Raw genomic sequence first — 24,089 nt, 5'->3', positions numbered from 1 at the left:
AGCATGTGGGATCCTCCCGGACCGGGGCATAAACCCGTGTCCCCTGCATCGGCAGGCAGACTCTCAACCACTGCGCCACCAGGGAAGCCCAAAAGACAAACTCTTTAGCCTGGTCTACAAGGCCGTACAGGGACCGGCCCCACCTACCTCTCCAGGCTCATCTCCTGCCACTTGCCCTCTGGGTGATCCCACTCCCACCACAGAGGCACATACCAAGTCCATTTCCATTTGAGGGTTTTGGATGAGGTGTTCCCCGTGCATGAAATATCTGTGCCCCAGATCTTCCCCAGACAGTTACTTTTCATCCTTTCAGTCACATCTCCAATGCCAACTCCTCAGAGGAGTCTTCCTTGTCCACACAACCTTCAGTAAACCCTCCTTCTCAGCACATCACTCTCTGTCACATCACCCTGTCTTATACCCTATGTGGCATAATATATTTGTCTATTGTCCACCTCCCCTGACAGGGAATATAAATTTCATGGGAGCAGGCTCTGCCTTGGGCTCCACTGTGACACCAGGGCCACACAAATATTGGGCCCTCAGGAAGGATTTGCTGAATGAATGCCTGAATATGGCTCAGGTTTTGGAACATTCTCAGCATCTCAGGAGAGCTTTAAAGATCATAACAGTCTGAAGAAAGGTTTTTTATTTCCAATGGCACTTAAAGACTTTCTGTACCACTTTAGTACCATAAAATCTATCCTTCTCTTCTGACATAAGGACGAAAAGTTATGTTCTCATTTGGTAGATGCACCCAGGAATACTTAGGAGAGACCACAGTCTGTAGTGTAGAGATTCTTAATCTGGGTCCATGGTCCCCTGAGAGGTCCATGGATGAGCTGAAATTATATGTGAAAATTACGTGCATTTTTCTGGGAGGTGAGTTAATAGATCTGTCAGATTCTCAGAGGGGTTTGTGGCCAAAGTAAAGTTCACTTTATTGTAGAAAAAGTATTTGAGATAGAGTCACAAGATCTGTATTTGAGTTCTGGTATTGCCGCTTACAAATAATATAAATCTGTGCAGATTATGTAATCTATTTGCATTCTAGTTTCCTCATCTCTAAAAATAACCTTTTGTATTCTAATTTACATGTACCTGGCACTGTAAAAGTGTATTTAATTCCATCACTGAATGCTAGGTGCTTTATTGCATCTCATGGAAAATGACACTGAGGCTCAGAGCACACTTGGGTTACTTGCTCAAGATAATCTTCATCCCCAGGGAGGTTCTTGACCAAGACTCATGCTCCTTCCACCATCTGAATTGGCTGCTCTTTAAAAAGAGTTTGAGGGCCTCCCTGGTGGCGCAAGTGGTTGAGAGTCCGCCTGCCGATGCAGGGGATACGGGTTCGTGCCCCGGTCTGGGAGGATCCCATATGCCGCGGAGCGGCTGGGCCCGTGAGCCATGGCCGCTGGGCCTGCGCGTCCGGAGCCTGCGCGTCCGGAGCCTGTGCTCCGCAACGGGAGAGGCCACAACAGTGAGAGGCCCGCGTACCGCAAAAAAAAAAAAAAAAAAAAAAGAGTTTGCACTGTCATACCTGCTGCAGTGGAACTTCCCTGGGTAGGATAATTTCTTGGACACTTCACTGCAAGTACCATAGGAAAGCAGCTCGCTGGTGATGTGCTTCCTCCACAGGTTAAGTGTCATCCTGAACCAGAAAAGACTGTGAGTCCAGGAGTCCAGACCTTATTTTCCATTCCTTACAGAAGTGAAAACTGAGGTGCAAAGAGGCCAAGTAACTGACCTTAGGTCAGAAAGCTAGTAATTTGCACAGCTGGAAGACTATACTTCAAACTCTAATATTTTCTGAAATTTTCTATTAAGATGACCTTGAGAATCTTTACTTAACTAAGATTTTTGACTAGAGAGCTGACTCCCTATCTTCATAGTTCATTTTCTGGCTGTTCTTCAGAAAATTATTTTAAAGTACTTTGGAAAGCTTGAGCAATATTTTTCTCTAAGAGGACAGAAAGGTATGTGACATGCCCATTGAACAAGGACTAATGACATTGTTAAGCAGGGAGGGAAAAATAATATCACTTCTACATCAATTTCGGCTCTTACACATTAACATCAGACAATGACCTCTAAAATGAGGAAAGCACCAGCTTAACATTGTGAATTGACAAGGGTCTCAGAAATGAGGAATTAAGGTTGAGTAGAGATTCAACTCTGCAGGTACATGGCTGAGTAAGAGGCAGCTGAAAATAACACAAAAGCAACTGATGAATATTTGACTTAAACTTCTTCCCTTTTACTCTATCTATACCCATGTCTATGACACTTTGTAAGAAGTAGGTAGCAGACTAAGACAAGATTCAACAGAGCCTTTAGGTGGCCGATGATAGCATATTGTCCAGTCCCAAGAAACAGCTGTGCAGTACAACATTTGATTTTAAATACATTTGTCCTTAACTATAAGTTAAAAGCTCAGTTTTTAAAAGTTTGTGCCATTGCATAGGTGCTTAAATATAAGCAGTAGTTTGTTGGTAGCTTAGTGTTTGGCTTTTATTATCCTCTCATCCCAATGTACCTCTAGATCAAGTAGACTTTCTAGAGAACAATTGGGAAAAGGGCAGGAGCTATGAGCCCCTGATTGTTTTCAGTGCATTTCTGCCCTGTCTATCATGGCAGCTCTATGATTGCTTTCTTTCTCTTTCTTTTCCTTTTGCTTCCCCTTCCTCTCTTTTATTAATGCCTTAGTCTATTGACCAAATAGCTCATCCACTTTATTCAACAGATTTGCCTTGGAATAATTTTGGCCATCTCTAAAAATCAAGTATGTCTTCAAAGGATGAAAATAAGTTCCCTTCAAGGAACTGCTGACACCAAAGGAAATTAAAAAATAAAAGGCCCAAAGGTGCATAATGAAGATGATATAGTTTGAATTATTTCTCTGAATTATTTTCCTTGTCTTCTAGTTTCTTTCCCTGAAGCTCTTTCATCAATATGGACAAAGAAAGCACTTCAGGTTCATGGGGGCCAAGCAGGAGGACAGAGAACAGAGAAAAGGAGAGAGAAAAAAGCAAGTCATGAGAAACATTGGTCTTAGCTGTCCCACTCCAGGGCCAAATCCTGTTCAGGGAAGTTTGAAAACAACCAGATAGTCTGGGGCTACTATGGGCTGAATGTTTGTTTTCCCCACAAATTCATGTGTGGAAGCCCTAATCCCCAATGTGATGATACTGTATTTGGTGGTGGAGCCTTTGGGAGATTATTAGGTCAATCTCATGCATGACATTAATGCCCTTATAAGAAGAATAAAGCATTCCCCGCCTCCCGCCATGTGAGGATACAAGTCAGGGTGTGGAATCTGCTGGCACCTTGACCTTGGACTTCCCAGCCTCCAGAACTGGGAGAAATAAATGTTGGTCGTGTAAGTCATCGAGTGCATGGTATTTTGTTATAGCAGCCTGCACTGACTAAGTCAAGGGCATTCCCAGAATGGTGGGGTCTCTTTGTACTTCCTTGGAACAGATGTGGGATATATGAAGCCTCTTGGAGAATCACTGGGTTAACATAGTGCCAACCAGACAGAGGCTAGAAGTGGCTGAGGAAGGATTTGAAGCCGAGATGGCCTGATGGCCCCTCAGGTCTGCCTTGGGTGAGCAGGATGCCCTGAAATCCAGAAAAGTTACTGGGTCCCTCGAGGTGGCGGAGGGGGCACAGAAGGTTCAGAGCTGGGGGGTCACGTCATATGGGGTGAGGCTTTGAAGCACAGGCTGTTAAGCAGATGGCCCTAAAGTAGGAGCCACACCAGTCAGAAGCAGAGGTGCAAACAGAGAGTCGTGGACTGCAATGGCCGTGAGACACAGCGCCCGCGCCCCTGCCTGTGAAGCACTACACTCCCTGCGTGGGACCATCTTGGCCAGGAAGAGGGGGAGCCTTTGCAGGGAGTTTGCACCTTGAATTTGACTGAATATTAACCCCAAATGACCAAGTATAGTAAGTGTGCCCTGAAAGAGATTGTTTCCAACCAAAAAAGGCTGAGCTAGATCAATTCCTGCCATCCCTAACCCCTACCCTTTGAGGAAATAGGACCTGAGTAAGATGTGATCAGTTACAGGAAATAAAGTGTCATATTTTTATACTTTAAGCAATGCATTGGGACTTAAACAAATATCCACACTTTAAATGTGACAACACTCATTTGGATTAATATTTTTTTAAAAATCCCATTACTTTATTTTCATATCTTTTAAGCAAGGCAGATGAGTCAATCAAATCACTGATCTAATTAAAGGCAAAAAAGATATCTTGTGATAAATGAATATTTGGGGATTCATATTGGTACTCAGCTACATGGAAAGCACCAGGCATATTTCATAATAAACCAATAACACTGCATTACACAAAGTTCATCTGAAAAAGAATTATTCAACTAGTTATTGGAAATAATGTTTCTAGAGGTCCCACGTAATTTCCCACTTTCCCAGGCTTTTCTTGCCCCCTGCAGACTCCTTGGTCTCTCTGCTGGGACATCAGACTTCCTCCCACGGAAAATGTGCATCAGATACAGTCAATGTAAAACCTGCTCAAGGAAATCAAATCCAAGAGTTCAGAGCCACACCACTCTTGGATCAAAAACAATCACCAATTCAATCATCTGCTTACAAATAACTCTCAAATCTAGAAATCACTTCTACACTCAAAGGACAAAGGTTTGTAAGACAATTTTAAAAATCAAAGAAAAATTATTCCTTTTGGAAATGAATATTGGGCTTCTCTAAAGATTGAATGACTTTGCTATTTACAATGTATAACAAACAATTTATCATTTAATTACATGCTGCCTTGCATTGTCAAATTGCTTCACTTATGAACAATCCTGTCTTCCCGAAAAGACTGCAAATTCTTCGAAGTCTGAACAGCTGGTCTTACACTTTTCTGTTTTGCTTCATGGCAATTCACAGAGTGGTAGGCACATGATAGTGCTAAATATATATTTATTGGATGATTTCAAAGAACATATTGATTTTACACTATATTAACATAGATTGAGCCTGGTCAAGAATTTTTAAAAGAAAAAGGTAAGCAAAAAATTGAATGCAGTTTAGAACCTCTTAGGAGCACTGTGAAAAATAATTCAGCCAGAAAATCCACTCTAAATTTAGTGTAATAATTTGTACTGCAGAGATTCAAAAATATGGTCCAAACAGCAATCTGCACTGTAAGGTAACACATTCAATATTTGGACATATTAAGAAGGTTTTTCTTTTTTCATTAATTGTAAACAGAGTTAAGTTTTTAGGCTTTTTATGTAGACTGAATGAAGACTCTTAAAGAAAATTCACCGTAGAAAGAAAATAGCCATCGTGGGCCCACCCTTTTCTCAGAGTTGGAAGCTATCACCAAATTGCAGCAATGAGGCTTCACTGTGCTATGTTAGGACTAGGAAGCAGTGTCTGCACTTAACAGTACCTTTTTGGATAAGTGGTTTCTTTCTGCAAAATCTAAGCCATCTCTGTCTTTTATGCATTCCCTATATTAATATTGTTTTCTCTGTGGGATCTGTTTAATTATAATAGAATCAAGAATTTCTGCTCAACACTTGCCTAAGAGCTAAGAGGCCTGTGAGCACTGGCTCGAAGGGGAGAATCTCTAAAGAACCTTTAGACAAAACTCCAGTTGGGGGGCCTCCCTGGTGGCGCAAGTGGTTGAGAGTCCGCCTGCCGATGCAGGGGATACGGGTTCGTGCCCCGGTCTGGGAGGATCCCATATGCCGCGGAGCGGCTGGGCCCGTGAGCCATGGCCGCTGAGCCTGCGCGTCCGGAGCCTGCGCGTCCGGAGCCTGTGCTCCGCAACGGGGGAGGCCACAGCAGTGAGAGGCCCGCATACCGCAAAAAAAAAAAAAAAACTCCAGTTGGTTCCTGTGATTGGGGTCCAGCATTCTTAGCAATGATGCAGTTTCACAGATCTCCGCTGTCCCTCTCCAGGCAGGGTTGCCACTGTCCCCCAAACACATCTCTGTGCTCTTTCTTTCTCAGTTAGTTGTCATTACTTGGCATGCCCTCTGGGCTACTGCCCAGCGATAAATCCTCCTCATCCTACAATCCAGCTCCCATACCACCCTTTCGGGAAAGCTTTTCAGACTAAGTCTCCCGTATCTGATATTTGTTATTCTTACTGTCTATTTCCTCATCTGTAAAATGGGGAAAATAAGAGTATCTGCAGCATGAGGTTGTTGTGAAGATTAAATGACAATTCAGGTAAAGAGATTAGAACATGCTAGGAATGTAGCAATACTAACATAGTTTAGCTATTATTTTAAATGCAAAATACTTGAGGTAAAAGGCCCTTTGGTTTAATGCTTTATTTTTCTGCTTATTTGTTTGCTTGCTTTCTTGTTTATCTGTTTATGCCTTGTCTCCTCAGGAGAGGGGTAGGAGTCATAAGGGTGCAGGGGTGGAGAGCACCTCTTGTTCTTTGTGTGTGTGTAGCTGTGCGCAGAAGGATGTGCTTGCTACACACTGGGAGCATACGGGGAGCCTAAGACCAAGTTCCCGTCCACTCAGTGGACCAGGGACCCGCAAGACTGGAAACCAGCAATGTTTTAATGTTGTTACTAAAACCTTATTCTTTCATTTGACTTCTAAAATCCGAGGCAGAAAAACAGAACAGGCTGGCTTGTAATTTATCATTATTACAATAGGGACATTCCAACTCAACAACTTTCCTGAAACAGCCCTACTTTTAGCAGAGCAGTAAAAGAAGAGGGTCTGAACACAACCTGGTGGTCTTCCAAGGCCAAAGCTCAGAGAGCTTGGTTCTCCAAAAGAGTGAATGCCCCAGTCCCTGAAATTAGCAACATTCTGAAGATAAGCAATACTTCTGCCAAGGTGAATGGTAACACCTGGCAAAACACATGGGTTCATATTCCTTTTGTGATTCCATGAGGCATTCTGTTTTTTCTTTTTTTAATTGAAATATAGTTGATTTACAACATTGTGTTAGTTTCAGGTGTACAGCAAAATGATTCAGTTATGTGTGTATATATATATATATGCACATATATATATATATTCATATTATTTTCCATTATAGGTTATTACAAGATATTGAATATAGTTCCCTGTGCTATACAGTAAATCCTTGTTCATCTATTTTATGTATAGTAGTTTATATCTGTTAATCCCATACTCCTAATTTATCCCTCCCCCCTCCCTTTCCCCTTTGGTAACCATAAGTTTGTTTTCTATGTCTGCGAGTCTGTTTCTGTTTTGTGTATAGATTCATTTGTATTATTTATAAAATTCTACATATAGGTGATATCATATGATATTTGTCTTTGGCTGACTTACTTCACTTAGTATAATATTCTCTAGGTCCATCCATGTTGCTACAAATGGCAGTATGTCATTCTTTTTTATGGCCGAGTAGTTTTCCATTGCATATATAAACCACATCTTCTTTAGCCAATCATCTGTTGATGGACACTTGGGTTGTTTCCACGTCATGAGGCATTCTTAATCACAGGAAGCAGTTGAATTGTTAATTAGACTGGGGGTCATGGAGGTGGTGAGGGATTACTTCATTCATTCTTTCTTTTTTTTTCCCCTCAACAATATATTTTTCATCTCAAACAACTCCCTTAATGATCATTTGCATGTTCCAGGAGGACGCAGACCTGCTCTCCACTGTGCCTCCATCTCTCATCCCCAGTTGGCCAGCCATGGAACAATGAGAGGTGACCCATTGAACTTAAGAGCCTTCATATTAAAACTAACCTTCTCATTCAATAAATATTTACTGAGTGACCACTATCTGTCAGACTATTCTAGGTGCTGGGGAAAGAACAGTGAATGAATGAGACAAAATCATGGCCCTCATGATGCTTGTTTTCCAGTGAGGAGAGTTACACAACAGATAAAAAGACCAACATGTCATATTATGGTAAGTTCTACAGAGAAAATTAAAGAAGGTCAAGGGAATAAAGAATGCAGGTCACATGTACATTTTGTATAGGGTACTCAGAAAAGATTCCTTGGCTGAGGTAACATTGTGCAGAGACTGAAGGAAGCCAAAGGGCAAACAAACCGTGTAGAGATCTGGGAAAAGAACTTTTGAGGCAGAGGGGACCACAACTGCAAAGGCCCTGATGGAGGAGCAAGTTTTGTTGGTCTGATGAACAATGATGAGATAGGACGAGTAGGGAAAAGTGACAGGAGATGAGGTCAGAGAGACCATGGGGCCAAATAGAAGGGCACTGGTAGGGCACTAGAAGAACTTTGGCTTTGACTCTGAGTGTGTTAGGAGGCGCTAACAAATTCTGTGTAGAGGAGTTACCTCTGGCTGCTGTGAAAGGGATGAAATACAGAGTGAAAGTCTGGCATCAAGAAGGAGGAATGGCAGGGACCGCTGATTGCCACTTAGTAGTCATTCGTCCTTTCTTACCTTAGTAATAGGACCCTGATTCTTTTGTAGCAGCAGTGTGTCCAGCTGAAACCTCTATTTCCCAGCCCTCCATTGCAGCTGGACATGGTCCTGTGACTATGTTCTGGCCAAAACAGTGTAAGAGGATGATTCATAGCATTTTTGGAACACTGCTTTAAAAGAACCCACTCCATTTGGAGGAAGACTTTTTTCTTCTTTTGCTTCCTCCTGTTGCCAGCCTGGAATATAAGCATAAGGGGTGGAGCCCCAGTGGCCATCTTGAATCATAAAGTTACCTTTAAAATGAAAGCACATGCTGAGGGTGGTGAAAGCTCTGATGGTTCCTTGATGAGAGCATGGAGATGCCTCACCAACTCTGCACTGCCTATTTCTGGACTTGTTTCATGTGAGAGGGAGATACACTTCTATTTTGTTTAAACCATTGTTATTTTGGGTTTTTCAGTTACACACAGCTAAACCTAAATATAACTGACATAGGAGGCCACTGCAGTAACCCAGATGAGAGAAGATGGTGGCTTGGACCAGAGTGGTAGCAAAGGAAGTTGGATGCTGGATACTGTTTTGAAAGTAGGGCCAATAGGATTTGCAGATGAGTTAGATACAGGAGTGAGAGAAGGAGAAAGACTAAGGAAGACTTCTGGGTTTTGCCCCTGAGTGATTTGATAGTGCCATCATTTATAGAGATGCAGAAGCCTTGGGAGAGAGCATGCTTGGGTGTGGGGTTGGGTGGATTCAAGCGTCTCGGGCAGTGACAGACTAGCCTTGCTAGAAGCACAGAGGGACACAGTGAAACAGAAGGAAGGGTAGAGCGAGGGTTTAGATTGGTGGGGAAATGAGGTCACTCCTGTCCTACTGCTCTTATTTTCTCAATAAAGCATGAGGTCAGGTTGTCAGCTGTGACAGAAGAGATGAAAGTAGTGGGAGTAGAAGAGAGAAGTATGAAATGGCCATTTAGAGAGCGGGGTTGCTGGACGGCAATGAGTGAGCATCCAAGGAAATCTGTGCTAAAGTAGAGCAGTTAGCAGTGCTGGGTGTCTTCTGCAATCCGGTCCAGGGGCACTGCTGTGTTCATCTGGGTTTTGCCAGACAAGTATGTACCATGTAAGATGACAGGAGCATGGGAATGAAAGGGTGTCTGCAAGATAGGGATCAGAACGATGGATCAGGAATCAGAACTGGACAAAGGAGGAAGTAAACATACAAGATGGGTGATGGATTAAAAAGTTGAGGGTTCTTGAAAAGACTGAAAATTGCTCGAGTGTGGGCGCTTGTAACATGAGCGGAGGAGAGAAGGTGATGATGGCCAGGGGTTAGGACTGTTGAAAATGAGTGGCTCAGGTGAGAGAGATGAAAATCACCAGAGAGAGAAGGGATGAGAAAGCTCAAGCTATTAAATAAAGGTATTAAATGAAGTATGCTGAATTATAAGACTAATAATAAATATTGTTCACAAATTCCTCGTTAGTTGGTTAACTAGTTTGAATAAAGATACCATTCATCAGTATAAGTACTTTAAATTAAAAGGTTTTTTATTTTGTTTTGTTTTTTTTGACGGGACATTTATAGGATTTCAAAGAACAAAATTTTACCCAAACATCTAACTTTTTGTGGGGTGAAAATATAAAGCAATCTTCTCTATGTAAAATTTCTTCGTACCTTAAGATCCGTTCTTTTCCCTCTGTGAATTTTTTTAGGCAGTTAGTCCATTAACACAATCTTTTAAAAACTGCCCGGGTTTTCCCCTCTAAAATTTATTTATTTATTTATTTTTGGCTGCATTGGGTCTTCATTTTTGTGTGCAGGCTTTCTCTAGTTGCGGCGAGCAGGGGCTACTCTTCGTTGCGGTGCATAGGCTTCTCATTGAGGTGGCATCTCTTGTTGCAGAGCACGGGCTTCAGTAGTTGTGGCACGTGGGCTCAGTAGTTGTGTCTCGCGGGCTTAGTTGCTCCGCAGCATGTGGGATCTTCCCCGACCAGGGCTCAAACCCATGTCCCCTGCATTGGCAGGTGGATTCTTAATCACTGCGCCACCAGGGAAGTCCCCCCTCTCAAATTCTTCATGTCATAGCTTATTTTTTCTAAGCCAAATGTTGCTACCTCATATTTTCCTCATAACTTTTTCACTGTTTTCTAAACTCTTATTCCCATATTTAGTTATTTTTTAAGATGTCTATTTCCTTTCTTCCTGCTCCAACTGCCTGTTATAACCTCGCTCTTGCTCAGATTCCTTTCCTTAGGAGAAAGAATGGGGAAGTTTCCCAACTCATTCTGTGAGAGAAGTTTCTAGACCCTGGGGGTCTCACGAGCACAGAGGATCTTGTACATTATCCTACATCTAATGAAAAACATCCAGATGATAGGGCCAGGCCTCAGGTGCGGGTCCGATTTGTCACAGGTGGTCTCTGAAACATTATGCAAATTGCTTTGCCCCTCCCATCCGTCTCCTAGTCTCTTGTCATTAACTCAAAAATTATTAACTGGGAGGCTATTCTCAGCTACTCAGCCTGCTGATTAAAGTAATTCACATTAGTGGGCAATGTCTGATGGGCTTAATTCTCTCAGGGCCACTCACATTTGTAAAATGAGCATATTAATCCAAATAAATCTGATTCATGGAATAAATGTGAAACAAACCATTGACACTTTATTTTAGGATTTTCTGTGCTAGAACACAGGGACTTCCCTTTTCTTTCCGCCTCAAAGCAGCCTTCCCATTCATGAGAAAGTGGGCCAGGACAACATAAAATTGGGAAATAGAGTGTGTGTGTGCAGATGTGTGTGACACCACTCACCTCATCCACAACTGTCTCCAGTTTATGATCTATGTGTCTTCTTCTTCGGGACTCAGAGATACTCACGTCTGGATGACAGTTAAACCGTATTATTCTTAAATTGTAAACTCTTGATCTCAGGATTCTACTCCCTGATTTTCCATAGAAACTTTCTCAGATACCCAACTTTATAAAGGTTTTCAGGAAAACGGTCTTAGAATCGTAGATGTCCCTGGTTCCTGGTTCTTCCTTTAATCGGTTGTCAGTCACTGGAATGTACAGAGTGAATAGGAAACCAGAGGTGTGAGGCAGGCACAAAGAGCCTGAACTTCCCATTTCTGTTTCCCAAAGTGGCCTGGGCTAAATGCGTGTATCCCATCCTCCAATCACCGTGCAAGTTATTAGGAAAAGCACCCTGACTGGGAGATAGTACCATGCAGTGGTTATTATAGTGGGCTGGAGCGTCAAACAGGTTTGAGTGTGGCACCCAACTCGACTCCTGGTATCTCCGTGACCTTGGGCAAGTCACTTAAGTCTCAGGTGGCACAGCTTCTATATCTAGCAATGTATTATTCTTACTGAAAGTGTGGCTGATGAGAGCAGCCCTTTCTGTGCATCACCCACCCTCGCCAGCGGATCTGTGTTTGATGCCTGGAAGGTGCTCTTTCAGGTCCAGAAACTTCCCTTGGAAGGAAGTGTGGCAGGGATGAAATGGGTATGCAGGAGCTCTTCCCTCTTCATATCTGCTAGAGGAAATACCTCCTTGAGTCCGCCCTATAACACCCCTCCTCCCTGCCCCCCCTTGCCTTTCTGGTCGCTTCCTGGATGAGCAGCTGTAGAGCGAAGGCGAGCAAGAAGCAAGCGTCCTCCTCTGTTTCTCTTCCAGGAGTTGGGGCGATGAGCCTGGCCCTATGGGGTCATGTTTTAATTATAATTTACGCCACTTGCTCTTTTACCATCTCAGCAAAGTCTTGAACCTATCTCCAAGTACCTTTCATCGGCCTTTTGTAAACAGCTGGGCACACAGAAGGAGAATCAAGTTTCTGAAATGAGAAAACAAACAAACAAAACCCAAAAACCATGTAGTACTAAAAGAAGTCGTGCTTCTTCCTGCCGGTGACTGTTTACGAGAGGGAAGTCAGCGGGGCCCCCAAGAGGTCGCTGGTGGCGCAGGAACTGAGGCCAGATTGTAGAGAAAGGGGGAAGGAAAAAAACCCCAGAAACTTTCTTCCTTGCAGCGAATAATCGCCGCCCCCCCTCACCCCCCACCCCACCTCACCCGCTCCAGGCAGAGGCAGTAACGTGACACCCGAGAGAGACCCGGAGACCCGAGCCGAGAGAGGGAGGGAAGAGGGAGGAGAGAGAGCGGCGGAGAGCCGGAGGGAGAAAGGGGAGGAGAGGGAGGAAAACCCCTGTCAAGGAGGTGGAGCGAGGGGATGGTGTCCGCCTCCCGTTCCTCCCTGCCGTTTTTTAGAGGAGCCTGAACCCGGACAAAACACGCCGAGACCGACAGACACAAAGCCGGGGGGTCCACGCTGGCGCTGGAGGCGAGCCCCGGCGGCCGCGAGCGAGCCCGAGGCGCGGCGGGGCGCGGGGCACGGGGGCGCTAGCGGGCGCGGGCCGGGCGCGGGCAGCGCCGCCGAGCCGGGGCCGGGCATCTCGGCCGCTCGGGCCGCGGCGGCGGGGACCATGCCGAGGAAAGTCTCCTGAGCCCGGCAACTTCGGCCCCTCCCCGCCCCCACCCGGGCTGCCCTCGGCGCGGCCCTGTCCATGTGCAGCCGGCCGGCCGGGCTCTTCTCCTCGCAGGCGGATGGGTGACCTTTTCCTGGCACGGGCAGGCTGTGCAAGGCGGCGGAGCAGGCGATGAAGAAGAAGCAGCAGCAGCAGCATCCCGGCAGCGGCGCAGATCCCTGGCCCCATGGGGCCCCTCTGGGGGGCGCCCCTCCCGGCCTGGGCAGCTGGAAGCGCCGGGTCTCCCTGCTGCCTCTCCTGCGCTTCTCCCTCCGGGACTACGGTTTCTGCATGGCCACCCTGCTGGTCTTCTGCCTGGGCTCCCTCTTCTATCAGCTCGGCGGGGGACCCCCGCGCTTTCTGCTCGACCTGCGGCAGTATTTGGGTAAGGAAGGGAGACGGGAGCGAGGGCGGCGCGCGCTGCTCGAAGTTGTGCAGGGGAGAGTGGGGCGCGCCGGGCACTCTGGAGCTGCCCCCGCCGCCGCCTCCCCGAGGCTCCCCAGGTGGGACGCCGGCGAGCATCGATGCGGCGGCCCCGAGAGGCTGCTGCCTCCGGCGCGTCCGTCTGTCTGCGCCTAGGCGGGGGCGCCGCGGGGTTGATGTGCCGGGCAGGTAGCCCGGGGCTGGGCGCTGCATACCTTTCCCCGCCTCCGCCACACGGTCTGGGCGGAGTGCAGGCGTGTGAGTGAGTGTGTACGAGTGTGTGTATATTCAAGCCTGGCAGAGTGGGGAGAGGCGAGGGGCAGCGACAGCCCCTCCATGGCATTAGCGACCACAGTCCCGTCCTGTCCGGCGCTCGGGGTCGCGCGGGTGGGATTGACTCCTCCCCACGGCCCGTTCTGTGAATTGTTCCCCACAAGAGCTCCTGCCCCCTGGCCTGGGTGGCCCAGGGGCAGTTTTCAGGCTCCACGCTGTCCCTGAGCTGCCTTGTGCTTGGGGCACCCCCTGCCCACCCCACTGTCCTCAGCGAGTGAGACGCGGGGAGCCGGGGTCCGGGGCGCGAGTCAGCCTGGCCAGCAGTGTCGCCTACTTCTACTGAACGATCCTCAGCGCTGTGTCTCAAGTCTGAACTTTTGCGGGGGTGGCGGGTTGTGCCTGGTTTATTAGGAACGAGGTCGCCTGTTTTAGCAGAGGTAAGGAAGGAGTGTGCGAAGAGAGAAAAGAGCGTCTCCAGAGAGAGGGCGTGACCCGCACGCAGCTCGGTGGTCCGGGCGCGGGGAGAGCGGTGCCAGGGCCCAGCGAAAGCACCCCCCAGGCCCCCGGTGCGCGCCTTGGCTAAGGGAGGATGCACATCTCTCACAAGTCTGTGGCCAGAAGAGGTTTTGCGGGGGCCGGGGCGGGGGCGGGGGCGAGAGGCTGGGAGGGATCCAGCTAATCGCAAACGTCCAAGGGGATAAACCTAAGCCCCCGGCAAACTTCGGCGTCTGCGTGACGCGAGCGAAGGCGCAAAGGGAGGCCCCCGGAGCGCTGGAACCGTAATGGGCCAAACGACTCCGGCGGCGGGAGGCTGCCACCGTCACCCACAGAAATCCCTTCGTCGCAGAAACCACAGGTCTGGATAGCAGATCGTTTTCGAAGGAAAAAACCACTTCAGCAAAGTGACAAATGTGTTAGAGCGTTTTCAAATGTACACGCAGATAAAATAATGTTTTTTTTTCCACGCAGAGAAGCTCAGATTTTAAACGTTACACTTCTTTTTCAATAGAAACTTTGGGGAACTACGGTTTTTCTAAGATGCTTTAGGGAAAATTAAAGGAAAATATTGCCCAAGTAGATTTCCAAACATATCTGGTTTCTTGAGGATTTGGGGTAATATGCACTTTTGCTAAGGAGTCAACTCTCTTCTTTGGAGTTCTGTGTTAGGAAGTCTCACAGCCTCATAGGCTCTCCGATTCCTGCTAGTACCACACAGGTCACAATTGTTACGATTACCGACAATCGCTGTTAACTGGCATAGGGAGGGAAGTGATTTGGAAGCTCAGGGGCCTTTCTCCGTAAACTCTGATAATGAATTCTTTGGTGAGGTTCTTTTAAAGCAAAATATGCAGGCAAGTGATGTAGAGAAAGTACAGTGGACAGGGAAGGAAGATATCTGTGGTGTCCTCAGGAGCACTTGGCTTTGGGCAGGGCACTGGAACCACATGGACCTCAGCTTTTCCATAGGTAAAATTCTGGGCGGAACCAGATTGTCTCTGACACCTCCATCCAGCTCTTAAAATGTTATGGTTCTGATACCCTTCTTGGGGCTGGGGAGCCTGGGAGGAGGAGGGAGCAAAGGCATGTAGTGAGGCTAAAATCAGGAAACCGCAGCATCTAGCATGTTAACCTCTTGAAAATTCAGCCAAATACGTGTGGTATCCAGAATTTAGTGTGCTTTCATTATATATTTCAAAAAATGAAGCCTGATAAATTTGGGGGCTTAGTTGCTGGAAGGGTGACTTCACAGCATTCACTCAGGGAACCAGGAAGAACTGAAGGATGGAATATTGCTCCTATTACTAACTCACCATTGAGTTTCTGACTGATGTAATTGCCTATTACATCAGTTGTGAACTGAAAATAGGATACCCTTGGCCAAATTTGTTCCCTGTTGTTTTGTTATGTAAACATAATGATTTTCAGGAAAAGCAGGCTTGTGGTCTTTAAGAGGATCTAAAATATACCCTTAATAAAATAAGGCCAAGGTATCTGCAGAATTACTCTCCCCTTGTTTCCTCCATTCTATTATTTTAGTGTCTGTGAAAACAAAACTGTGGTTAGTAAGCACATCCTCTCAATTTTCCTAGGTAGCCAATTTTGGAGGCAAGTATTTTTCTTAAATATAAGTTCATATAAAGTCAAAATTTTCCCAAATCAAAATAATATTTATAGCAATATTTGTCCTGGCAGGATATTATTTTTAATATACTTGTATAATATATTATATCTGACATAGTAGCTACTAAATAAATATTTTTCAAAGTGATGACTGCACCTATTGTATCAAATAGGTAGTGTGATGTTTAACATATTGAATATTGAATATTCTCACAGGAAAAAAAAAGGACCATTTATGATAGAAGCTAACATTTATTGGGTGTTTGCCAATCAGTGCACATGTAGAATGAAATTGTATTAGCACAGCAATATCATAGGTAGGTGCAGCTGTTATTCCCATTTTTGATATGGGAGAAGGGAGGGCAACGATGTTCACCGACTTGCTGAAGGACGCATAGTAAGTAAGGCAAGATTTGAATCCACGTCTGGCTGAATCAAGTACCCATTGCATTAGCACTACAAGCAGTTTGAGAGAAAAAGGAAATAGAGCCAAGATGCGAGTGGAAATCTAAAGGGCTGACTGGCAAAAAATGATCATTTTTATTTCCATAATTTCACTTTCCTTTTCTTGATACTTTGAGTATCTTGAGGGCCCAACAGAGAAGGGAAATAATTCAAGCAGCTAGCCTGCCCTTAACTCCACCTTCCTGTATTTATCTCCGTGACGCTGCTTCCATGTACTAAGCAACTGAACTCTCCCAGAGCCACACAACTGGAGGTGATGTGAATTGGAATCAAATTAAATCTTAAATTCCTAATTTCTTTCTCTCTTTCTTTAGCAGTCGTTCACTGTCTAGGCCGGTAGTTCTCAATGTGCGGTCCTTGGACCTGCAGCATCAGCATCACCTGGACACTTGTTACAAGTGCAGATTCTCAGGTCTCATCCCAGACCTATGGAATGAAAGAGTCTGGGTGTGGGACCCAGGAATCTATTTTAGCAAGTCTTCCAGGTGATTCTGATGCCTGCTTAAGTTCAAGAACATTGTTCTAGAGTCAAACGTTGCTTTCACAAAGTTTCCTATGTATTTGAGAGAAAGAGGGGGGATGAGAGAGAGAAGAGATTTATAAAGTATTTAAAAAGTGATGGACATAGTTTCATTTTTTAAAAAAATTAATTAATTAATTAATTAATTTTTGGCTGTGTTGGGTCTTCGTTTCTGTGCGAGGGCTTTCTCTAGTTGTGGCAAGCGTGGGCCACTCTTCATCGTGGTGCGCGGGCCTCTCACTATCGCAGCCTCTCTTGTTGGGGAGCACAGGCTCCAGACGCGCAGGCTCAGTAGTTGTGGCTCACGGGCCTAATTGCTCCGCGGCATGTGGGATCTTCCCAGACTAGGGCTCGAACCCATGTCCCCTACATTGGCAGGCAGATTCTCAACCACTGCGCCACCAGGGAAGCCCCATGGTTTCATTTTTTAAACTTCAGCTTTTAAAAATGCATCTGCTTTGCTGCTTACGCCCCATTGTTTCAAGGGAAGGACCAGCCAACAGCTGCAGCCCCAGCTGGCTTTCGAGTTTCTGAGGTTAGAAGATGCACGGAATGAGGTGAAGGGGGGCAACCAGAAAGCATAGTGTGGAGAAAAAAGGGAAAAGAGTTAGTAAGGATGCTTTTTCTTCTCACAGGAACTGGGGTCAGACAGCTTCTTTTTTCTAGTCAGTTTGGGGAAGGGCAAAGTCTGTTCTTTTTAAAGATGCTTTTTGCTGCAACAGATTTATTACCAAAAAAAAAAGGAAAGTAAGTAAGTCAGGGAGAGGAAAGTTATGCAGGCATAACTCTTGTCTTGATTGTTTTCCTCCTTGAAGTGGGTGGAGAGAGGAGAGCATAAAACACACAATGGGATAAATAGATGAATAGAGCAAACTGCTCTACTTAACTTGGAGACCATAGTCTTTCCAGTTCAGTGAAATTATTTCATTTATTTTGAAGTGGCATTCAGACTTTGACTTGCTATGGAAAACCAACCAAAATCAAATAAAATCTCCCGCAGAAATTAGATTATGATGCAGCCTCTGCCAGTAGCCTCATTACTTATGAGCTGTGGGAATATCAAAAACTTGGAATCACACTCGTTACATTGATGTAAACCGAATAAGTCAGATGGCTTACTACTGATCCTGTACAACCGGCAAACTCTAATGATTTATTATCAAGACTTGGGTATGTGATTTAGTCTTCATGGGGACTAAATCTGTTGGATTGATGTCAGGTTGATAGGCTTTCCTCTCCATTTTTAACTTATACTATTTAAAATGGAGATATCTTACTTTAGTTTTCAGAATTGCTCATCTTGATATGTATATTATATATGAGCATGGCAATTTTGAGTCAAAAATGAAAGAAAAAGATGTAACTTTATTGAATTTGAAGTTCTCTGAGTTTAAATGAATTTAAAGGAAAATGTGAAAATTGAGGTCCAGACCTGTTACAAAATAGTTTCTCTAAACCTTAAAAGTCAAATTAATTTTCCTTCTGCACATCACGCATGGTTTAAATATAGTACTCCAGGCCCCAGACAGCAATCTGGGAAATGAATGCATAAAATATGATGTTATCAATAGAAATTGTTGACATAAAAAGAAAATGACATTCTTGTTCATAGCTGCAAATTTGTCTTATAGGGTTGGTTGGGGACACAGTAGCACTGTATTAGAAGAAGACAGAAAATGGAATTCAACGATGGCAGACTGTTCTGTAAACACACAGCATGAGTAGTGAAAAACATTCTGTCTTGTAAACTGTTTTAACGTAGACTCGTCTCAGTATGAATTGTTTTAAAATACAGATAAATATGCATTATCTGGATTCTGTCTTTCTTCAAATTCCCTGTCATCAGTCCAGGTTTAAAACACTAGTTGGTTTTGTATTTGAGAAACTAGAATGAAAGTGCTCAAGTTTTTTGAGTCCCCAAAGAAAGAGTATCTTTTGCTTCCCTACAGGGAAGCTGCAGGAGCAGAAACTGTAGCTTGCCTTGCAGCTGTACTGAAGGGGGTCAGTGATGGGCAGTGAAAAGCCATCTTATTTGACAACTGTAGCTGCTAGAATGATTAGGAATTGTCACTTGCTTTTTTTTTTTTTTTTTTTGAAAGAAATGAGACTTGACCACAAATAGATTTTGTCTTACCTATATTTATTTTTATTATAGAAACTCAACTTTAAGCAAACAGTGATATACATAAATCCTTTTATTTGTCAGAAATGGGGACAGCAACAGTAGCATGTCACCAAAAATTCTTAGTTGCAAAAGTCAAAATAATGTAGCAACTATTGTGCATGAACGTTCCAAACAAAGCACATTTCAGTATATGCTATTAATTTTTTTTAATAATTTTTAAAAATTCGATTATTTATTTATTTATTTATGGCTGCGTTGGGTCTTCGTGCTGCACGTGGGCTTTCTCTGGTTGCGGCGAGCTGGGGCTACTCTTCGTTGCAGTGCGTGGGCTTTTCATTGCGGTGGTTTCTCTGTTGCGGAGCACAGGCTCTAGGCGCGCGGGCTTCAGTAGTTGTGGCACACAGGCTCAGTAGTTGTGGCTCATGGACTTAGTTGCTCCGTAGCATGTGGGATCTTCCCGGACCAGGGCTTGAACTCGTGTCCCCTGCATTGGCAGGTGGATTCTTAACCACTGCGCCACCAGGGAAGCCCTATGCTATTAATTTTAAAAAGAGCTTTATTGAGCTATAATTCGCAAACCATACAGTTCACCCCCTTAAAGTTTTTAATAGTTTAATAGCTTCTAATTGTTTTTAGTATATACCTAGATAAGGGAAACTATTACGATAGTCACTTCTAGAACTTTTTTTTTTTTTTTGCGGTACGCGGGCCTCTCACTGTTGTGGCCTCTCCCGTTGCGGAGCACAGGCTACGGACGTGCAGGCTCAGTGGCCATGGCTCACGGGCCCAGCCGCTCCGTGGCATATGGGATCTTCCCGGACCGGGGCACGAACCCATGTCCCCTGAATCGGCAGGCGGACTCTCAACCACTGCGCCACCAGGGAAGCCCACTTCTAGAACATTTTCATCACCAGAAAGAGAAACCTCGTTCCCCTTAGTTATCCCTTCACTATTCCTCCGTCTCCCCAAGCCCTAGGAACTAATCTATTTTCAGTCTCTATAGATTTGCCTCTGCTGGACATTTCATAGAAATGAAATCATATAATATGTGGCCTTTTGTGACTGGCTTCTTTTACTTAGAACAATTGTTTTCAAGGTTCATTCATATTGTAGCATGTATCAGTGCTTCAGTCATTTTTATGGCTGAATAATATTCCATTGTATGGATATACAACATTTTGTTTATCCATTTATCTGTTTCTCATTTCAGTTGTTTCTGTCTTTTGGCTCTTGTGCATAGTGCTGCTGTGAACTTTTGTGTGTGTAGTTTTTGTATGTACACGTATTTTCTGTTCTTTTAGGTATATACCCAGGAGTCAATTGCTAGGTCATATGGTAATTCCATGTTTAATTTACTGAGGAACTGCCAAGCTGTTTTCCACAGTGACTGCACCATTGCACGTCCCCACCAACAATGTACGAGAGTTCCAGTTTCTCTACAACGTCACCAACACTTGCTATTTTCCATTATTTTGATTGTAGACATCCTAATGGATGTGAAGTGGCATCACATTGTGGCTTTTTTTTTTTTTGCATTTTCCTAATGATTAGTGATATTGAATATCTTTTCCTTTGCTTTTTGGCCATTCATATATCTTCTTTGGAAAAATGTCTGTTCACACCCTTTGCCCATCTTTGAACTAAGTTGTCTTTTTCGTTTTGAGTTTTAAGTACAGTATCTGGGTATAGAGTAAAACCTAAATAAATTCCTAACGATTGAACCCAAAGACCTCTTTAAAAGAATCTTGGGGGTCTTACAGTTATGGATGACTTTGAATAGTAAACACTTTGCATTTAGCTCTAATGTATGAGTATTCATTAATAGGTAGCTCTTAACTATTTTACAGATGTCGCAAAGATTATTGTGACTTTTATGTGGAATATGAGTGTAGTCAATCTTGAGCAGCAGACTATAGTACAATGGATATGAGTATTCTGTCTTTGTGTTTGTTCACTAGAAAGGAGCTGATGAACTCAGCGGGGGGAAACATTTGGGTACGTTATGTTCCTTATATACTGTACTATGAGGCTACCAAGGAAATCTTCAGAAAATTGGAATTCATATGCAGTTCATTTTTATTCACACTGTGGTATAATATACAGGACAAATATATAGTCCTTCAGTAAATTAGTGAAATAAGTTAGGAATTTTTAGGAAGAAATTGTTTTTTCCAAAAGTGTTAGAAATTTTCAGTAGGTTTTAAAATATATATTGTCAAAATAAGAAGTTTTAAAATAAGTACAGTCAATTCCATGCTGCCTGGTAAGAGCCTCAATTTGAATACTTTGTGACACTCTCATATTAAAATTATCAGGGAGCCAGATAGCAGTTTAGTGTTGAGGGTATGCTGCACCTCTCCATCTATCTCAGGTTTTATAGCAGTTGTCTGTAATTTCCCAAAGCTAGCCACTGGCTCATTTTTCTTGCCTCACTACCTGCCTTTGCTTCTGCTATTGCTTCTTTGCTGATAGTTAAGGAAGCTCAAATTCCAGTGATGATCTCTGAACTCCTGTAGTGTTTATTTCATGATCACTTTTGAAGTTTTGACCTTCTACCTTATATTGTGATAATTTGTGGGCAAGCTCCTTGAAAGGAGGAAGCTTGTTCAAATACTTTCCATTTCTACTGTGACACCTCTGCTGGGTGCTCCACAGGAACCCTTAGGAAGTGTCTGTTGATGCAATATATTTGCTAAGCAGACTATTCTTTTTTTTTTTTTTTTTGCGGTACGTGGGCCTCTCACTGTTGTGGCCTCTCCCGTTGCGGAGCACAGGCTCCGGACGCGCAGGCTCAGCTGCCATGGCTCATGGGCCCAGCCGCTCCCTAGATGTGGGATCTTCCCGGACCAGGGCACGAACCTGTGTCCCCTGCATCAGCAGGTGGACTCTCAACCACTGTGCCACCAGGGGAGCCCTAAGCAATCTATTCTTTACTAGGGTTTCATATTCTGCTTTGTTTTGCCCTTATTTTAAGTAGAGACTGTGGTGCGGTGTGCCAGGAAAGACTCAAGCCAGTTGATTCTACCACCCATCCCTTTCTGGCTGTTTGAAGCATATGCTACAAGCAAAGATGTTAAAACCACTATGACATATACTTCTATAAACATTTCCTTCTGTGCTCGGGGATAATTGTCCACCTCTTACCTTTGGGGATTTGGACTTACATTTATAGAGCTTTCCCTGTAATTAAGAATGCCTGCGGTCAGCCTAGAGATTTGGCTGCATACTGGAATTCAAACTTCTTGTTTCTTGTCATTTTCCTGAACCCTGAACCAGTTTTGGGAGTTTGCAGAATAGCAGTTCATCTCTTGCTCTAAGTCAACATCTTCCTTACGTAGCAATTTGTGTTATATTAGCTTGTACGTTTCAAGCATGAATTTGACTCTTTAAGGAGATGAGACCATAAGATGATGTGGTTTTTGAAATAGTGACTGAGCAGATTTTAACGTAGAATGGCAAAATGATAGATTTATAAGATTAAGGCTCAATGCACGAACCCATTGACCCTTGTTTAATGAAAGATATGGAAATAACCTTAAGTCATGGCCTCGATTAAGTAATTCTTAGTTCATTCATTGATCGATGATTTAAATAACCATTTACATTAAGCTGTAATGCATTTCTGGAAACACCATTGATGTTTTTCTAGCTCAGTGCATATGACTTTCACAGTCTTGATGAAAATAAAAGTGAAAGCATTCTGAGACATATAAACTCCTGTGTTCAGTCACTCAGCAAATATTCATCGAAACCTTTCTGTGGGCCAGAAGCATCCAATACGAGAAAGAGTACAGGTTTTAGAGCAGAGATCTGGGTGTGATCACTGTGCTACCACTTAGGTGGGAGAACTTGGGCGATTCTCTTAACTTCTCCAAACCTTAGATGTTTTAGTCTATACGATGGGATTAATAATTGCTATTTTATAAAGTACTTAACTGACTCAAGGCATGGCATTTGATTTCAGCAAATGCCAATTTTCTCACCTTATTCTCTGCTCCTCTCAGATCCCCTTTTCTTTCGGCCCACACACGCATGCACACACACACTTGCACAGACACACATACGAGTGGAGTACGCAAATTCATTCATGGTTTGCTTCCATTTGAAAGCACCATTCTACCCAAGATATATGAAATTACTGAATCAGCATTTTTGTGGTTTATCTTGTCACCCTCACCCTCAAACTGGTGAGGGCTCTTCAACAGCTGATAAGCTCCAGTCATTTGCCCTGTTAACTTTACACACAAACCTTTCTGCTTCTCCTCCTCTCTTCTGCTTCCTGGAAACAATCTTTAAAAAACGTATTCTTTGCACAGCCTGCTTTCCTCTGTTTTGAATTTATGTACATGTCCCCCTCCGCCCCGCATTCACAAAAGAAAAGTAGTAGTACAGAGGGAGTATGGCACAGCTCACTCTCTGGGGTCGCCAGCCGTTCTAGGACTGGACTGGTGATCCACATGAATCAGACCCTTTCACACGATCACAGTGCCAGGCATACACTGGGACTGCTGCTAGAGCTTCTCCCACTTGTGATGGAACTACCGCGTCCAGTAGTCTGGCACTGGTTTTTCTCTGGTTCCCATTTCCCTTCCATTGGAAGTCAGGGCAAGAGCAGCGAACCAAAGTAGTGGATCATGTCTTTGTCAGAAGGCTGGGGAACTTGCTTCTGTTTTCCATTCTCCGCTTCTTCATGTTGCCTTGACCTGCCCAGCCACTGAGCGTAGGGGCCAGAGCCACAGGGCCATTACTATCTGGTGTGGATGGTTACCCAATTCCTTGAGAACTTGAAAACAAATGGGATCTTACATTATTTGATAGAAAGTTAAATTTTATCTGGGGAAACCATGACCTTGCAGCTCCAACACAGAGCTTCCTGTTTTGACACAAATACCTTCTCACTGGAAAGCAGAACTGTCACGCAAAGCTGTGCGAGTAGCTGGCAGGGCCAGTGGACCTGGGTCGGGAGGGGGTCCACAAATAGTTCGGGGGTCAGTGCGGTTAAGTCACACAAGCCTCCTAAGCTTATGTTTCTTCACGTCCAAACTGAAGACGTTTGATTAGGTCCGGGATTCTCAATTGTTTTTCTTTCCTAGGACCCTCATCAGCAGCAGTGTTTCCATGTGGTCTTGATGGTCTATCTGGGAATATGTCCCAGTGGCCAGGAAAGGGAGAATGGGTGTGGCTCTGGGGTTCTTTAAAGAAGCTCTCTAGGTGAAAGTGCCCCTTTTTTCTTTAGAATGACTGAATTAGGCGCTTTCTTA

At 44.2% G+C, this 24,089-nt stretch overlaps 1 protein-coding gene across 1 annotated transcript in view; it reads left to right on the top strand.

The window, feature by feature from the left end:
* Positions 1-12,796: 12,796 nt before the first annotated feature.
* UST (uronyl 2-sulfotransferase) overlaps positions 12,797-24,089 on the top strand; it is a 293,926-nt gene continuing 282,633 nt past the window's right edge. The window contains exon 1 of the mRNA XM_060114685.1: positions 12,797-13,286. Within this exon, the coding sequence (XP_059970668.1) occupies positions 13,034-13,286 (253 nt within the window). The 5' untranslated portion in view covers positions 12,797-13,033. The remainder of the gene's footprint in view (positions 13,287-24,089) is intronic.

This window comes from Mesoplodon densirostris, chromosome 12, assembly GCF_025265405.1.
Source record: "Mesoplodon densirostris isolate mMesDen1 chromosome 12, mMesDen1 primary haplotype, whole genome shotgun sequence".
NCBI classification, from domain to species: Eukaryota; Metazoa; Chordata; class Mammalia; order Artiodactyla; family Ziphiidae; genus Mesoplodon; species Mesoplodon densirostris.
This window is presented reverse-complemented; position numbering and strand designations above follow the sequence as displayed.